Genomic DNA, 12,158 nt, shown 5'->3' on the forward strand with positions numbered 1-12,158 from the left:
CATTTTTTTGGTCTTTATTAAAATGAAAAGGTTGATCGAAAAGTTTGGGGGATCTAAGAGTGTGGCAACCCAGTAGTCATGATTACTTCGAATTCTGACAATATGAGGGTCATGCTGCAGGTAGTGCAGCAAGAAGGCACTTATGTGTCTTGCGCATCTCGGAGCCCCAAAATTATTTTCCGGGCTAGATGCAGCTAAAAATTATTTTTAATTTTAAATCTGGTGAAGCTTATTATAGATGGCCTAATAGGATCAGTGCTGCACACTGCTACAAAGCCCAAATTATTTTCCAGTCAAGATACAGATAAACATGATTAGTAATTTGAAAGCTTAAAACGGTTGGTAGGGTGATTTTAACCAATCATCAAGCTTTTACTCTCCCCAGGATGACACAGGGGTAGAAAAGTCGTTTCGGATCCATGATTTGTTCATCTTTATGAACGTGAGTCTGTCTACATTATCAGTGGAGAGCCGCGTGCGCTTATCTGTCAGCACACCACCAGCAGCGCTGAACACACGTTCAGACAGAACGCTGGCTGCGGGGCATGACAAGATCTCCAAGGCGTAAGTGGCTAGCTCCGGCCATTTATCCAGATTGGAAGCCCAAAAAGAGCAAGGGTCCAGTGACACAGTCGTGGCTTCAATGTTTACTTGGAGATACTCCTGTACCATCGTCTCTAGGCGTTGACTATGTGTCAGACTTCTTGTCTCCTGTGGCCTTGCAAAGGATGGGCTAAAAAAGTGGTGAAATGATTCCGCAAAATTGATGTTACCAGCAGATACTGTGGTTCTGTTACGGTTTGAGTGCTGAACACTTGACGGTCCCACGGTTGGCAAGTTGGAACTGTGAGATTCACTACGTGCACCACTGGTATTTTGTGGAAAAGCACATGTAAGATTCTGCAACAGTCTCTGCTGATACTCCTGCATGCGTGCATCCCTTTCTATGGCAGGAATAATTTCTGCAAATTTACTTTTGTACCGGGGATCTAACAGTGTGGCAACCCAGTAGTCAGGATTATTTCTAATTCTCACAATTCGAGGGTCATGTTGCAGGTAGTGCAGCAAGAAGGCACTCATGTGTGTTGCGCATCCAGGAGCACCAAGTCCCTGTTGTGTTGGTGGCGAGGTAACAATCATGCTTCCTTCCTCTGTCCTCTCCCCCCAACCTCGCACAACAGAAATGTGATCAAGGTCTCCCTCATCTGATGAGTCTTCCATCAGTTCGTCCTCCACTTCTTCCTGGGCTCCTGCACCTTCCTCACTAGTTTGGCTGCTACCATGCGCCCTGGTAAAATCATCTCCCCCACCCTCACATGCCTGCCGCCTTGGTGCTGCCGACCGTCTGGACCTTGCAGATGTTAGCCCTTCCGCATACAACTCCTCCTCCTCTACTTCCTCCACCTCCTCTTGTGCCACCACCTGACTCCGAATTCTGTTTAACATGTGCTCCAGCATGTAAATCACCGGAATAGTCATGCTGATAATGGCATCGTCAGCACTAAACATCTTCGTCGCCATTTCAAAACTGTGCAGAAGGGTGCATAGGTCCCTGATCTGAGACCACTCCTCCAGCGTGATTTGCCCCACCTCTGAATCTCGTTGGCCCAGGCTATACGTCAGAACGTATTGCACCAGGGCTTGTCGGTGCTGCCACAGTCGCTGCAACATGTGCAGAGTTGAATTCCACCGGGTAGGCACATCGCATTTTAGCCGGTGAAGTGGCAGGCCCAACGACTTCTGTAGAGATGTAAGTCGCTGAGCTGCGGGATGCGAACGGCGGAAGTGAGCACACAGCGACCGTGCCCTCTGCAGAAGGCCATCTAGTCTGGGATAGTGGGCTAAAAATTGCTGGACAACCAGGTTCAACACGTGAGCCATACAAGGCACGTGTGTGACATTGCCCCGGCGAAGGGCCGCACCCAGGTTTGCAGCATTGTCGCACACGGCCTTCCCTGGTTTCAGGTCCAGTGGAGACAACCATTCATGAAATTGGTTCTCCAGAGCTGACCACAACTCCTCAGCTGTGTGACTCACATTTCCCAGACATTTCAATGTAAAAACCGCCTGATGACGTTGAGCCCTACTGCCAGCATAGTAAGGAGGTGTGCAGGATCCCTTCTGCGCAGTTAGAAAGCTTGTGGCATGACCAGACAGGCTTTGGGTGCAGGTGGAAGACCGAGAGGAGGTTGAGGAGGCAGAAGCAGTGGAGGAACTTTGACATAAAGAGGATTGACGCACAACTCGTGGGGACGGCAAGACTTGGACAGCAGCCCCTTGTCCTGCTGTCACCATAGTTACCCAGTGCCCAGTCAGCGACATGTAACGCCCCTGTCCATGCCTACTCGTCCAAGTGTCTGTGGTGAAATGCACCCTGTCACACACAGAGTTTCTCAAAGAAGCGGTGATGTTGTGTGCGACATGCTGGTGGAGCGCAGGCACACCTTTCTTTGAGAAGTAGTGCCGACTGGGCATCTGGTACTGGGGCACTGCGACGGACATAAGGTCTCGAAAATCCTCTGTGTCCACCAGGCGGAAAGGCAGCATTTCTGTAGCCAAGAGCTTGCAGATGGTGAAATTCAACCTCTTAGCTTTCTCATGGCTAGGAGGAAATGGTCTTTTACTTGTCCACATCTGAGGGACCGAGGGCTGGCTATTGTGCTTAGACGGGGTTGATAAGGGTGTCCCCGGCAAACTGCCGTTCTGTGAGGAAGATGCAGGCGGACATGTTAGGTTGCCTTGATCCAAAGGTGGTGCTATCGATGTCGGACAGCGCTCAAGACCAGCTGGTGTTACCACCTCCAAAGAAAATGATGACCTGCCAATCACGCTGGCTGTTGCGGGTAAAGAGGTGGCAGGTCTGCGCCCCAAAACAGGTGTGACTGCTATCCCCCCAGTAACAGAGGATGAAGAGGCCGCGGATTCACAAGATATGGCAGACGGTGGTTGGCCCGGTCGGCTAGGCCGCATTGTAGCACACTGAGCTTCCCACTGCAACTTATGCTTCATGTCCATGTGCCGGTTCATGCATGAAGTACTCAAACTATGTATTTTTTGGCCTCTACTTAGCTTTTGCTGACAAATGTTACAGATAACACGAGTTGGGTCATCTTTATCGATCTGAAAAAATGCCCAGGCTATGCAAGGCTTAGCACCCATGCGACCTGAAGAGCCACCACGACTTGTGGTGAGAGGCAGAGTTGTGTTTGAGGATGCAGTTGTTGACGTGCTTCCAGTACTACGTCTCTGTCCAGGAAGGCGCAACCTGACCTCGTCGTCACTAGCATCTTCCTCCACCTCCTCTGCTGACCTCATCTCTTGGCTGACTGTGGGTTGACAGTAAGTGGTATCTCCGACCTCATCATCATCACCCTGTGCGTTATCACACCCGTCGTCCTCAGAGCCAACCTGTTCCTGCCCTGACAAAAAACTAAAGTTGTCGCTCCAATCAGGTATTTGAGTCTTATCATCGTCTTCCTCATTGTCTCCACCAACAGGAGTTACAGTTTGGGAATGAGGGTCTACATTATGGTCAGAACCTTCTGCGTCTGGTCCTGGATCCGACTCATAAAGATTCTGGGCATCAGTGCAGATCATTTCCTCGTCTGGATTCACAGAAGCGCTGGAGTCGACCTCTGATTCCCAGGCTATAGTATGAGTAAACAGCTCTGCAGACTCAACCATCTGTTCTACCTCATACTCAGACGGGCAGCTGGAGATTTGGGAGCTGTGAGGAAGCAAGTGCGATTTGGGTGACACCTTTGAGGACTGGAGTATTTGTGATGTTGAAGTTGATGTGGAGGAGAGCCCACTTAAAGGAGCACTTGATATCCGTTGAAGCACCTGCTGTTTTTGTGCCTCATCTGGAATTTGTAGCGATTGGCGTGGCCGTAAGAAAGGGATCTTATCACATTGTCCGCTAAAAGAAGTAGACATTTTAGTTTGGCTGGAAGATGGTCTTTCTTCTGCACCTACCGCACGGACACAACCTTTTTTCCCCTTCCCAACACGCCTATTCCCCTTTCCACCAGCAGCAGGCCTTTTTCCACTCATTTTGGTGGTTAACTAATTCACAACTCTGGAGTTGTTTGCACAAAAAAACAATGGATGGTAACCGAGCAGAGCTGAGTGGCCAAACTGTGGTATTAGGCCAAAACTATTGGCTGGGTTAGATGCAGAAAAAAATTATTTTTAATTTGCAACCTGATGGAGGTCAGTATAGATGGACTAATAGACCAAGTCCCACACACCGCTAGAAGCCCAAATATTTTTTCAGAGCTAGATGCAGAAAATTTTTTTATTCAATTTGCAACCTGATGGAGGTCAGTATAGATGGACTAATAGACCAAGTCCCACACACTGCTAGAAGCCCAAATATTTTTTCAGAGCTAGATGCAGAAAAAAATTATTTTTAATTTGCAACCTGATGGAGGTCAGTATAGATGGACTAATAGACCAAGTCCCACACACCGCTAGAAGCCCAAATATTTTTTCAGAGCTAGATGCAGAAAAAAATTATATTCAATTTGCAACCTGCTGGAGGTCAGTATAGAAGGACTAATAGAACAAGTCCCACACACTGCTAGAAGCCCAAATATTTTTTCAGAGCTAAATGAAGAAAAAAATTATTTTTAATTTGCAACCTGATGGAGGTCAGTATAGATGGACTAATAGACCAAGTCCCACACACTGCTAGAAGCCCAAATATTTTTTCAGAGCTAGATGCAGAAAAAAATTATTTTTAATTTGCAACCTGATGGAGGTCAGTATAGATGGACTAATAGAACAAGTCCCACACGCTGCTAGAAGCCCAAATATTTTTTCAGAGATAAATGAAGAAAAAAATTATTTTTAATTTGCAACCTGATGGAGGTCAGTATAGATGGACTAATAGACCAAGTCCCACACACTGCTAGAGGCCCAAATATTTTTTCAGAGCTAGATGCAGAAAAAAATTATTTTTAATTTGCAACCTGATGGAGGTCAGTATAGATGGACTAATAGAACAAGTCCCACACGCTGCTAGAAGCCCAAATATTTTTTCAGAGATAAATGAAGAAAAAAATTATTTTTAATTTGCAACCTGATGGAGGTCAGTATAGATGGACTAATAGACCAAGTCCCACACACTGCTAGAAGCCCAAATATTTTTTCAGAGCTAGATGCAGAAAAAAAATATTTTTAATTTGCAACCTGATGGAGGTCAGTATAGATGGACTAATAGAACAAGTCCCACACGCTGCTAGAAGCCCAAATATTTTTTCAGAGATAAATGAAGAAAAAAATTATTTTTAATTTGCAACCTGATGGAGGTCAGTATAGATGGACTAATAGACCAAGTCCCACACACTGCTAGAGGCCCAAATATTTTTTCAGAGCTAGATGCAGAAAAAAATTATTTTTAATTTGCAACCTGATGGAGGTCAGTATAGATGGACTAATAGAACAAGTCCCACACACTGCTAGAAGCCCAAATATTTTTTCAGAGCTAAATGAAGAAAAAAATTATTTTTAATTTGCAACCTGATGGAGGTCAGTATAGATGGACTAATAGACCAAGTCCCACACACTGCTAGAAGCCCAAATATTTTTTCAGAGCTAGATGCAGAAAAAAATTATTTTTAATTTGCAACCTGATGGAGGTCAGTATAGATGGACTAATAGACCAACTCCCACACACCGCTAGAAGCCCAAATATTTTTTCAGAGCTAGATGCAGAAATTTTTTTTATTCAATTTGCAACCTGATGGAGGTCAGTATAGATGGACTAATAGACCAAGTCCCACACACTGCTAGAAGCCCAAATATTTTTTCAGAGCTAGATGCAGAAAAAAATTATTTTTAATTTGCAACCTGATGGAGGTCAGTATAGATGGACTAATAGACCAAGTCCCACACACTGCTAGAAGCCCAAATATTTTTTCAGAGCTAGATGCAGAAAAAAATTATTTTTAATTTGCAACCTGATGGAGGTCAGTATAGATGGACTAATAGAATGATGCTATGCCCAAAAGATTTTACTTCACTAGGTGCAGTAAAAAAATTGGTATTCTATACACAGGTGGTATATCTTGCAACACAGATAGGCTACTCCACTGACTAACACACTCTGCAATAGGCCAAAAAGGATTAGCTTTGCTAGATTCAGCCAAATGCTGTGAAAAAAACTTGCACAGCACTGGCACAGACCTGCCTGGCAAAAACTGATAGGAACTGATGTAACCTAGTCCTGAAAAGGACTCCAATTACAATTAGTCTTTACTCCCACAATCTATCTATTTAAGAGCACAGACCTGCTTGATAAAAGTCGTAGGAAATGCTGTAACCTAGTCCTTAAAAGGACTGCAATCACAACTATTCCCTACTCCCAAGCTATCTGTAGATTTGTGCGAAAATTGGCTTGAAATTAACAAGGTATAGCGCACACAGCAACAGCGGTGCCGTCTAACACGCAGCTGCAGCAGTGAGAAAATGGTGGCGACGGGGAAAATGGCTTGGTCTTATAGGGCAAGGACATGTGACATACACTGCCAATCACACATGCCCTTGCTTGTGTGAAAAAAGCACTTCGCTCCGTGTGTGCGCTGCTGATAGGCTGACAGATTGCACCTCCCCACTGTAAATGCGGGAAAGAGAAAAAAAAATGGAGATCTTCATTGTTCCTGCAGAGATCCATCCCCTGCCCCTCCCCCCGCCCCGCTGTACACTCAAACTGCGTATTAACATTAATTTTCATCATTACTGAGAAAAAATCCAGTTATGATTTTGGTGCACGAACAGTTATCGAACATAACCTCGAACAGCCGAATTTTTCTCAAATTGTTCGTGTTCGCCGACCGGCTCGAACACCGCCCAAAACAGCTCGAATTTGAGATTGGCGAACAGTTCGAGTAGAACAACGCTCATCTCTAATCTTCAGTAGTAGATCTGATAGACAGGGTGGATAGCCGTCCTGCAGCATCCTCTTCCTGCTTCATTGGTGGTGCGGACGGGCCGGCACATGGCAGTGACACCATATGCTGGTGACGTGCGCTCCAACGTCAGCTGCCAGCCTCTGATAGGCCAACAGCTCTTTTAACTATTCATTATTTGGTATTCCTACACGTAACATATTTCAAAGGGATGCGTCAAGGGCACACATTTAGTTGACGCCGGTGGGCCCCAGAAACGGATCAGGACACTGACTGCTTCTTGTCTGTTCGGGGAACTGGTTGCAATTTTAATAATCGGTTTCTGCGAACTGATGGGGGTCGGGTGAACCCCATCCCTGACTATAGTGATTATCTCCCAAACCAAAACAAGTGTGATTTGTTAATTCAAGGTATTTAGGAATCATAATGATATTTGCTCTCTTTAATTTTCCTAATCCCAAAGTACCCCTTTAACTCTTGGGAAATTCACAAATTGGGTACCATGAGAAATCGACTATTTTTGAAGCATTCTGCTTTAAACATTTTACGGATAAAGACAGATACTTGTATGCACAAAGAGCTGCACCATATCTTGCCGCATTCTTACATGAAGGAGTGCAGAATAAAGGAAAAAAAGTTTTTGGTCATCCTTTTCAAGATGCGAGGAACACGTGAAGTGCAGAATCAATAACGGAGGTGGAATAGACGGTAACAGTTTGGAAGGGTTGTTCTAACTAAAAGAAGATAACAACTTTGGCAGAATACGTGGATGGTAAACTGTGGTCAACGTTGAAATCATGACTCTTACCCAAAACAGTGGTTTTAATGAGGCAGAGAGCACTCAATGCGGTTAATCAAGATCGTTGAGGGAACTAGGAGCTATAATTAACGAGAGCAAGTGAATGTGCACACAACCGCTTGGCTTTTTACTGTGGTAATGCAGTGGAAATATGGTGGCCATGCACATTAAAGAACTAGGTACTGAACGCATTTCAAGGGTGTTTTCATGCGGCATCTTTTAGATGCAAGTGCTTCTCCAGAATTTTTGAGCAGAAGACTTTTCAGGAAAACTTCAAGAAATATTTTTCCTAAAATGACCTTGCCTGGTCCTTTTCTGCTGATGGTGACTTTTTAATCAAATGATGTATATAATCTACTGAGCGGGCCGCCTGAAGAGTAGTCAGGTTACATCCTTTAACCACTTCACAGCTTTTAAAGCCTGAGGATAAAAGAAGCTCAGAAAGTTGTTTCACATTGCAGTGCACATTTATTTTTTCTGTAGCACTTTTTCAGGTGGCGTCCAGCTGGAATCCTCCTTTTTGTAGCACTTTTTCAGGTGGCGTCCAGCTGGAATCCCCCTGAAAAAGACATCGTGTGCACATACCCTGACATTAAAGGGAGCCAGTCACATCGAATAATGCTACTAACCTGCAGATATGGGGTCAGTGTGCAGGGTAATAGCGTTAGAAAGGTGCCTGGCTGCTATTCTGAAAGCGCAGCTCCCATGAACTTTATCCGTCCTGGACGCTTTCGGTCATTAAAGGGGTACTCCGATCACCAAGATCCTATTCCAATATGTAGTAGGTGTAATGACCATAATATTAGCAAATACCTCCAATTAGAAATGTAGTATAGTTCTTCTGATTAGCTATGTTGCTGTCCCCATGTGCAGGGCATTGCAGTAGCTTAGGTATCCAAGGTTACGACCACTCATGTAGTGACAGTTGGCTGTTAATGGTCCTAACCATGGATACCTAAGCTACTGCAATGCCCTGCACATAGGGTAAGAGACATAGCTAATCAGGAGAACTATACTACATTTATAATTTGAGGTATTTGCTAAAATTATTATTATTGCACCTACGACATATTGGGACAGGATTTTGCAGATGAGAATACCCCTTTAAGGCTTTGATGCAAAGGAGAACCAGCTGTCAGTCTAAATGCCGGGGTGTGCTTACAGCCACCACTCATGGTGCTGTGAGAGGGACTGTGGCCATGCCGGCATGTCTGTATGACTGAAATCCGATAGCTTCTGGGAGGAATAAGTTTATTTTTGTCCTGCGAGCTGCGCTTTCAGTATGGTGGCCGGGCACCTTTCTAATGCTATTAATTTTCAGATAAACCCCATGTCTGTGGGTAACTAGCATTATCCAACCTGACAGGTTCCCTTTAAGTTCCCACAAGGGGTTTTTGATGCTACGTATTTTCCCTGTGCAAAAAACGCAACGTTTTACAGTTCCAGCAAAGTGATTTTCTCCATTGCACTAGATGTGGTAAATCCGGAGGTAAATACGCATATGCATTTTTAGTGCACTTCCGCTGTGGAAACACAGTAGAAAAGCATTTAATCTGCACATAACAAAATCTATAAAGTTTTGTCGAAGCCAAATACCAAGAAGCATCAAGAACAAATTAACAGGACAAACCAAAAAAAAGACAAAAACCCAAGCAAAAAAAACACAGTAAAAGATGCAATGAAAAAAACGAGAGTAACCTAATTATCTCTGCAACATCAAAAACTCCCCAAATACTCATCGTGGGAACACAGCCTAAGTCCTCCTTAGGGAAAGTCTCATGGATCTCATTCACATCATTAGCTGATCAGGATTTTTTAATTTTTCTTAATGGCCTTCAGCTCGCTCTTCAGACATGGCGACTTGATGGATAAATGCCCTGTAGGAAGATCGATCTTGTGCAGCTTAGATAGGTCCACCAGGGTCTTCACCGTTATCTTGATAGTATTAAGCCATTGGGTTGCTGGTCTTCCTCTTCGCCATGTTCCTTCTATTCTTCTGATCATGATGTCCTTCTCCAGTGATTGCTTTCTTCGTATGATGTGTCCACAGTAGACAAGTCGTAGCTTGGTGATCTTTGCTTCCAGTGACATGTCTGGCTTGATTTGTTTGTTCTTCTTACCATCCATGGTATTGATAACATCCTTCTCCCTCACCACATTTCGAAGGCGTCGTTTCTTCTTCGATCAGGATTAAGTTACACATTTCACAGCTCCAGCTGCCTGTATAGCTCTTGTCTTCTTTTTTGGGTATGTTCACAATCGATGGTTTTTTTTTGCCATTTTTTGGTAAAAATTTCAAGAAAATATATTCATATAATTATTTTAGTTATTTTGATTTTTTTAAAGCACAAATAATGTAGCAAAAAAAAAAAAAACATTACAAAAAATATCACTTGGCATCATTTACAGGTGAACAGCATTCAGTGGTTAAAATAAGTTGAGGCTTAAGGGACGTACTTTAACGCTGTCGCCCAAGGGCTTTTGAAAACCTGGAGCCGGCCCTAAGCAACGTAAAATGTTACAATATGCTTATAGTTAAATGAAGAAAATACTCCTGGCACTTCTGAAATGAGTATAATTTAAAGAGTGAAACGTGTGCATGATTTTCTTGGATAAGCAAATTCATTTGACAGTGTCGCGGCCCAGAAATAATTACACTCCTTTCCCTTACGCAGGGAGGAAGCCCTCCTGGCAACACACTTTGAATCGGTTGATGACCTGCTTTCATCCTTCGGTCCAGTCAGAGATTGCTCATTTAGCAACGGTGGATGTTCCCGTAATTTCAAGTGTGTCTCAGAGCGCAAGGTCGATTCGACAGGATGTGTGGTAAGTCAACTTTTCCATTTAGATTTTGCCATTATAATTGCCTAGATTTCTACCTTTCTTTATGGTATTATTAAAGAAGAGCTCCAATCAAAGTTTTTGTCCTCTTAATATATTGCAGTCATCATATTATACAGCACTGTGTACTTACAATTGCTCATTTTGCCTTTCTACCCAGCTAATTCTTCTCTTTTCTCTGCTCTATGTAGAAACAGGAAGTCTATTTTCGCTGCATGAGTCATCCCCCTCTTCAACTCTTGACCCATCTGCTCCCTGTTAGAACCCTCCTGTTTGTTTTTTCCATCTTGTGTTTTGCGGTCACGTGACCATCTGCCTTTATATTCCAGCTCCGCCCTTTTGGCTGTGCTGGACTTCAGTGTTTGACTGTTTCTTTAGCCAGGTGCTTCGGTGCCTTTCTCTGTCAGTTCGCTTGGTCCTTCTGGGACCTCTAGTACTTTTTGTCAGTTTGTCTTTTTGTGTTCTGCAACAACTTCTCTGTTTAGGAGGTGTCCCATTTTTGTCCCAGTCCTTAGTTCTTTTAGGGACCACTCTCTTAATGCTATAGGTCTTCGTTCAGACTAGCTGAGGACTAAGGCGGGTCTGTTCGCTAGGAACAGGCAGCCCGCTACATCGTAGGGATTCAGCTTAGTCTTACTGTAGGGACAGCTTTCCCCTATCTTTCCTTAGTACATGTTGCAGATCATAATACTCCCTCCTCTGCCAGGGACTTTACAGTGATGACTCATGCAGTGAAAATTGACCTCCTGTTTCTCCATAGAGCTTAGAAGGATTCAGCTAGTCATTTTTTAATCATGTGATATCATAGACCCAATGGAAAAGAGAAGAATTAACCAGGTAGAAAGTCAAAATGAGCAATTGTAAGTAGGAGACCAATTTTGATGGGAGTGCTTCTTTAAATGTGTAACAATCTTTTCTTTTTTAGTTTTTTTTTTTTTTGGGGGGGGGGGGAATTACTGTACATATTGAAAGCAGGAAACAGAATCACATTTTCTATTTATTGTAAACCCGTAGGAAAAAATATATTTTTTACTTTTTTATCATTTTATTTTACATTTACTGTATTAAATAATAAAAAAAAAAAATAAAAGCCTCCCAACGGAAAAAAAACTAATTAATGTAAAAAGCTCACACCTTCCTATGACAGCACTTGGAATAGACATTCTGCATGACACAGACGCCACTTTCTAATTATTTTTAGAGATGTTCTGAAAGCAGGCATTTAATCAAGTTACCAATATTTTTTTAAGTGTGTGGCAATCAGAAAATGACTGAGCATAGGTCGTATACATCATAGATAATTTGTCAAACAAGATGACAAGTTAGGGCTCCTTCTGTCCGATATTCTTGTTCGAGTGCTATCCATGGTTTTCACGGATAGCCCTTGTGTCTGTGATTGTCTATTCACATGACCGAGCCGTCCATGCAGAATCGCGGAGACATGACAGATTCTGATCCAAGGTTCGGATCAAAAATGGCAATAAAAGGCTAAGGGTATGTGAAAAACATCAGACTGCACTCAGATAACATACGAGTGTGGGCTGATTTTCATGGACCATCACATAGGCGAAGGTGGAGAAAGTTTTTTTTTTCTCTACATAAGAGAG

General features: G+C 43.4%; 1 protein-coding gene across 3 annotated transcripts in view; it reads left to right on the forward strand.

The window, feature by feature from the left end:
* Nucleotides 1-12,158, forward strand: part of ASTN2 (astrotactin 2) — a 1,067,984-nt gene that overhangs the window by 701,007 nt on the left and 354,819 nt on the right. For all 3 annotated transcript variants that reach the window (XM_073639713.1, XM_073639714.1, XM_073639715.1), the window contains one exon: nucleotides 10,386-10,536. In XM_073639713.1, coding sequence (XP_073495814.1) covers nucleotides 10,386-10,536 — 151 coding nt within the window. The remainder of the gene's footprint in view (nucleotides 1-10,385; nucleotides 10,537-12,158) is intronic.

Source organism: Phyllobates terribilis, unplaced genomic scaffold, assembly GCF_046119375.1.
Source record: "Phyllobates terribilis strain yellow unplaced genomic scaffold, ASM4611937v1 Scaffold_7__3_contigs__length_470593459, whole genome shotgun sequence".
NCBI classification, from domain to species: domain Eukaryota; kingdom Metazoa; phylum Chordata; class Amphibia; order Anura; family Dendrobatidae; genus Phyllobates; species Phyllobates terribilis.